We start from the raw sequence: 6,173 nt of genomic DNA, 5'->3' as shown, positions 1-6,173 counted from the left end.
TTGACTAATACTTCTATAGATCCAAACCCAGCTTTGGCATTGTTATCCCTGGGTGTGGAAAGTGTTCAGGCTAATAGACGAAATTCAGTCGTCCATTTACTATTAGCAGCTAGACTTACAATCACCAGAAGGTGGAAAGTTCCGTGTCCTCCTTCGGTGATGGAAGCTGTAGACTTAACAAATCTTCACATGACGTATGAAAGATTGTGGGCTTTATCCCAAAACAACCTACACAAATTCGATGTTGCATGGTCTCCATGGAAGACGTGGGTCAACCAAAACATTTGAATGTTGGACCAGAGATCACAATCTCTGTTGGTTTATAATAGTAGTTTTCTATTGGATTGCTTTCTTTCATACTTTGATTAATTTAGTAGTAATTCATTAATGTTATTTTAAAGTGGCTGTTATTTAAACGTATTGTATAAACAGTGGTACTACATCGAAAGTTAATGGAAATAGTATTTTTATCTGTGTAACAGAACTTCCGTTTTGAGTCACAAAGAAAATATTTCTATATTATTCATTTTGATGTTATAAGAATCGTATTTAGAAGTTATATACAACTATATGATTTTTGTCGAAACTTACACGCTTGATATGTATGTATATGACCCTTTATATACTAATAAAAAATATTGAAACAAAAAAGAAATAAAATGACAAAAAGGTGTTCTAATCTTTCCCCCACTCAATCCAAAACAAGAAAAATCCCTTTAACTATTTGATCATAGCCTTGTAAATTAATTTATCATATATACTCGAGTATAAGCAGACCCGAATATAAGCCAAGGCACCTAATTTTACCACAAAAAAATGGGAAAACATATTGACTCGAATAAAAGCCTAGGGTGTCCATCTGCATGCCTCACTGTGCCTCACTTTGCCTCACTGTGTCCATGTGCATGCCTCACTGTGTCCATGCCTCACTGTGACCATGCCTCACTATGCCCATGCTTCACTGTGTCCATGACTAGACTGACGTTTAACATGGGAATCTATGGAAGGGGTGACTCGAGTATAAGCCGAGGGTGGCATTTTCAGCACAAGAAATGTGCTGAAAAACTTGGCTTATACTCGAGTATATACGATTAATGTTTTTAATCATTTTTTGATATCCAAGCATAAAAAGTTGTTACCAAATTTTCCTGCAACTTGTTTCAATTCTTTATTCCTCAGGCTGTATATAATTGGGTTCAGCAGTGGAGTGAATACAGTATACAGTAAGGACAAGAATTTAGTCATATCCCATGATTGTACTCTACTAGGTATCAAATACACACAAACAATGGTACCATAAAAAATGGAGACAACAGTCAGGTGGGAGCTGCACGTTGAGAAAACTTTCTGCCTTCCAGTAATAGAAGGGATTTTAAAAATAGTGATTATAATATAAACATATGATACAATGATGATACAAAATGGGATTACAGCAAACAAAAAACTCATTGATGTTGATTCCAGTTGAACGATGATGGTGTCAGAGCAGGAGAGTTGGAGGATCGGGTCAAGATCACAGAAAAAGTGATCAATGATATTGGAGCCACAAAACTGTAATGTGGATATGGTTAAAGTGGGAATCAACACCGCTAAGAAACTTAAACTCCAACTTGTGATAATTGTTATCCAACAAAATCCATGACTCATTAACAAAGTATAATGTAATGGTTTACAGATGGCCACATATCTGTCATAAGACATCACTGTCAGGAGAAGACACTCCAAACTTTCTGTTGCAGCAAAGAAATAAATCTGGGTGATACATTCAGAAACTGATACATTAGTAGAACTTTCTAAAACAGTACGAAGCATGGTAGGGACAACATCAGTTGTTAATAAGATATCTGATACAGATAATTGGGAGAGGAAGAAGTACATGGGGGAATGGAGGGTTTTACTGTAGGACACCAATGTGATGATCAGGAGGTTTCCACATATTGTCACACAATAAATCATAAGAAAGAGAAAGAAGACCAACAATTTTATGTTTGGAGGAATATGAAACCCCAAAAACTGGATCACAGTAATCACAGTTACATTTTTGTCATCCATAACCTGAGAACAGAATAAAAAATGTATTTGAAACAAGTTTTTTTCAGCAGATAAAAAAAAGAAAAACATTTTCAACCAAATTTGTATGGGGGTGGGGAGTCAGTGGTGAGAAAGAAGAAAGGGAAAAAAAACATGGAATTAAAAAATCACGTGGGGGGGGCGTGGCTTGGAGCGCGAGCCGGATGGACGCGTGAGACCGGAGCTCTGGACAAGCGGGAACCAGAGCGGCACTTAGCAGCCCACATTAGGCCCGATTCTGCCACAAATTCCGGGAGGACCTGCCCGAGGATCCAGCTGCCATGACCGGGAAACGACATGCGGCTCGGAAACCGCAACGGCTCACAGACTTTTTCGTTCCGCACGGAAGAGCCGGGAAGCAAAATGGCGCTGAGGCCTGCACGCCTGCACGATCTTCCACCCAGGGGAGACCATCTCCGCCAGGTACTCGGGTAAAACTACTACTATCCCCTGATGACATGACATCTGCTCCCCCAACCCCAACCTCCCGCAGCCCAGCTAAATCCAAGCCTAGGCTTGATGATGGGGGATTCGATAGGGCCGCAGGCCTTGAGGGCAGCCAAGCCTCAGACTCTGGGGATGACACGCGGGATGTACCCGATTCCATAGTATCCTACCCCACACTGAACCAGCCAGTGATGGATACCGTTCTTAAGGACATGTTGATTTCACTGAGAAGCACATTGCAGTCAGACATGGCCTCCTGCATGCATCGCTTCAGTAAGGACATACAAGAAGTGGGCAGGAGGGTGGATCACATAGAGACCAAGATGGAGGAATATGCAACAACAATTAACGACCTGATTGATGCTAGTGAAGACAGGGATGGTGACTCAGAGTGGGTTAAAGCCAAATTAGCAGACTTAGAAGACAGGTCCAGGAGGAACAACCTGAAAATTAGAGGCATCCCTGAGTCGGTGCTGCAGCCAGACCTGAATCGGTACGCCACTGACATGTTTAAGGCCCTCATAACGGATCTTGTTGATCTTGACGTTACAGTGGATAGGATTCACCGCCTGCCTAAACCATCCCATCTACCAGAGCAAATCCCCAGGGACGTGCTCCTAAGACTACACTTTTTCCATGTTAAGGAGCAACTCATGTCGGTAATGAGGAAACATGATTCTATCCCTCAACAGTACCAAGACCTGCAATTCTACGCAGATTTGTCCCAATATACCCTGCTGAAACGGCGAAATCTGAATACTGTGACCAACGTGCTCCGCAACCATAGAATCATATATCGCTGGGGGTATCCCACCAAGCTTTCGGTTACTAAAGATAATCGCACTTTCACGATCACGTCACTGGACAAAGGCCTAGACCTGCTTAGAGAGTGGGGCATTCTGCCCGACAACAGTGAAGGGCCCACAGCGGAACGCAATTCTCGCCGGATAGAACCAGAATGGAGACAAGTCACAGCTAAAAATGCTAAGTCCCACACATGAGAAGGGCCAGGGCTATGTCTATATTTGGGTTCCCCACACCCGGAACCGACTCAGTCTGTTCTAACTTTTTCCCCCGTGCAAGTTGCAGTTAGCAGTGTGACGCTGCTGAAGGGAGTTACCCTTCGGTCCTAACTACTGCTGACACCGCAGTAGCACTGTTATGGTTACTATAGTTATGTTTTTTCTTCTCTGTTTTTTTGTATTTTTTCCCGCTCTCTCTGGTACGTTGACCAGGACTTCCCTTCATTCCCATACTGGATGCCATCTGATACACCGCAAGCTACCCCCACCAGAAACCTCGACAGGTGTCCCTTGGTCCTATAAGACGTCAGGTCTGTCCCAACCATCTGGGCATGTGAGTACTATGTTTTCACCATTTACACCACTGTTTTTTGACCCTACCACCCAGGTGGGAGAAGTTGAGAAGGGCTTTTTAAGCCGGATAACTGAATCCCAGCATCCACAGGCAGCGTTCTTTACTCTCACGCATCATGCCGCTTAATATTTTGTCCATGAACACTAAGGGGCTCAACCACCCAGTCAAAAGGAAATCCCTGTGGAAAGAGGGTCTTACCCACCACTGTGATATCATTTGCGCCCAGGAAACACATTTTTGTGCTAAAGCCCCACCGAAATGCACCCACGGAAGTTTCCCACATGTGTTTACAGCCAACGCTGACTCTAAAACCAAGGGAGTCTTGATTGCCATTAGAGACACTGTGGCGTTTAAACTACAGGATATCATCAGAGACCCCTTGGGAAGATACCTGATACTGATTTGTGACATAGACACTGTCACATATACCATAGCCAGCGTGTATTCCCCTAACAAACGCCAAGTTCATTTTTTTAATAAATTCATGAAAGTACTTTTGAAAGTCCGGAAGGGCTCACTTATTTTATGTGGGGACTTCAACATAACCCCTGATCCAACTATGGACTCCACCACTTCCTCTGCCTGTCACCTACCGGCACTGTCCCCGTCACTCATTAAGCACAATCTGTACGATGCTTGGCACTGTATACATGACAATGAAAAGGACTTCACTTTTTTCTCCACACCTCACTGTGTATATACAAGGATTGATCTCTTTCTGGTCGAACAAAATGTATTATTTCAGGTTAAATCGATTAAGATCAATGAAATTTCGTGGAGTGACCATGCCTCTGTGGTGCTATCCTTAACTGATTCTGCTTCTTGTAAACGAACCCCGGTTTGGAGACTGAATACCTTTCTTCTGCAAAACGGGGAGGTTAAAGACAAAATCAGAACCCATTTAGTTGAATTCTTTAAGAACAATCGAGATTCTGTCCAAAGCCCCTACACATTATGGAATGCCCATAAGGCATTTATGCGAGGCATATTTATTCAGGCGGGTGCAAGGTCCAAGAGGCAGAGGCAGAGACGACTTACGGAATTGATGAGCCAAATCTCAGACCTAGACAACAAAAATAAACAGAACCCTTCTAGGAACTTATCTGAGCAACTTACGAAACTCAGATATAACCTCAGACTTCTCCTATTGGAGAGCTTTGAGCGAACCTCCAAACGTCTGAGGATGACCTACTACACCTCAGGTAATAAGGCAGGGAAACTACTGTCAAGGACCCTTAAAGGTCATAGATATAAAACGAAAATCCCTTTTGTGCTACACCCCGACACTGCTCAGAAAATATTCCACCCCCAGCAAATCGCAGACGCCTTTAGCTGCTACTACGGTAAATGATATAATCTCAAAGACGATCCGTCCACCATCCAGCCTACCCCTGAGCTTATCTCTCAATTTTTAGACAAGATAAAAGTCCCTAAGCTGTCCAAAGCTCAGCTAGACTCCCTTAACCTTCCCTTTAGCGACAACGAACTCTCTAAAGTCATAGACTCCTTACCTCTCAATAAGTCACCTGGACCTGATGGTTTTAGTAGTGAATATTATAAGGAATTTAAATCCTTGCTATCACCATACATGTTGCAGCTGTTTCAGTCGGCTGCTGCCTCTGCCTCTTTCCCACCAGAAATGCTAGAAGCCCTCATAGTGGCTTTGCCCAAACCCGGCAAAGAACCTACCTCATCAGCAAACTTCAGACCGATATCACTTCTCAATTTAGATATCAAAATCTATGCTAAATTACTCGCCACACGATTAATAGATATTATGCCCACATTGATCCACCCGGACCAATCGGGCTTCACGAAAAATAGACAAAGATCAGATGCCACCAGACGCATGGTCAATATTGTCCACTTGGCGAAAGTGCAACAAAGGCCTTCTCTGCTCCTATCTTTGGACGCGGAGAAGGCCTTTGACAGGATTCACTGGCTGTACTTGTCTAGAACTTTGGAAGCGTTTGGTTTCAGCGGTAATGTACTAACGGCTATCCTAGCACTGTACTCTAGGCCTTCAGCTAAAGTATATATGTCCGGTGTTTTATCAGCACCTTTTGGTATAACTAATGGCACAAGACAGGGGTGCCCCCTGTCCCCTCTGATCTTCAATTTATTGATGGAACCCCTAGCCATATCAGTTAGATCACATCCTGGGATAACTGGGTTCAGGATGGTTCAGAGGAACACTCTATCAGTCTCTTCGCTGACTATATCATCATGATTTTGACCAACGTAGACACATCATTAGCAACTACGCAAGAACTACTAGG

At 43.2% G+C, this 6,173-nt stretch overlaps 1 protein-coding gene across 1 annotated transcript; it reads right to left on the bottom strand.

Moving 5' to 3' along the window:
- Positions 1 to 1,104: 1,104 nt before the first annotated feature.
- Positions 1,105 to 2,055, bottom strand: LOC120930672 (olfactory receptor 11L1-like). Its single transcript, XM_040341847.1, has one exon. It carries the CDS (start codon positions 2,050 to 2,052, stop codon positions 1,105 to 1,107), a length of 948 nt encoding a protein of 315 aa, XP_040197781.1. The 5' UTR covers positions 2,053 to 2,055.
- Between the last annotated feature and the right edge of the window lie 4,118 nt (positions 2,056 to 6,173).

The sequence above is a fragment of the Rana temporaria genome, chromosome 3, assembly GCF_905171775.1.
Source record: "Rana temporaria chromosome 3, aRanTem1.1, whole genome shotgun sequence".
Taxonomy (NCBI): Eukaryota; Metazoa; Chordata; class Amphibia; order Anura; family Ranidae; genus Rana; species Rana temporaria.
Note: the sequence above shows the minus strand (reverse complement) of the source record. Positions and strands in the feature narration are given on the sequence as shown.

What these genes read in the sequence shown, in the direction of transcription:
- LOC120930672 (XM_040341847.1), bottom strand. Translation starts at nt 2,052, where the DNA reads ATGGATGACAAAAATGTAACTGTGATTACTGTGATCCAGTTTTTGGGG.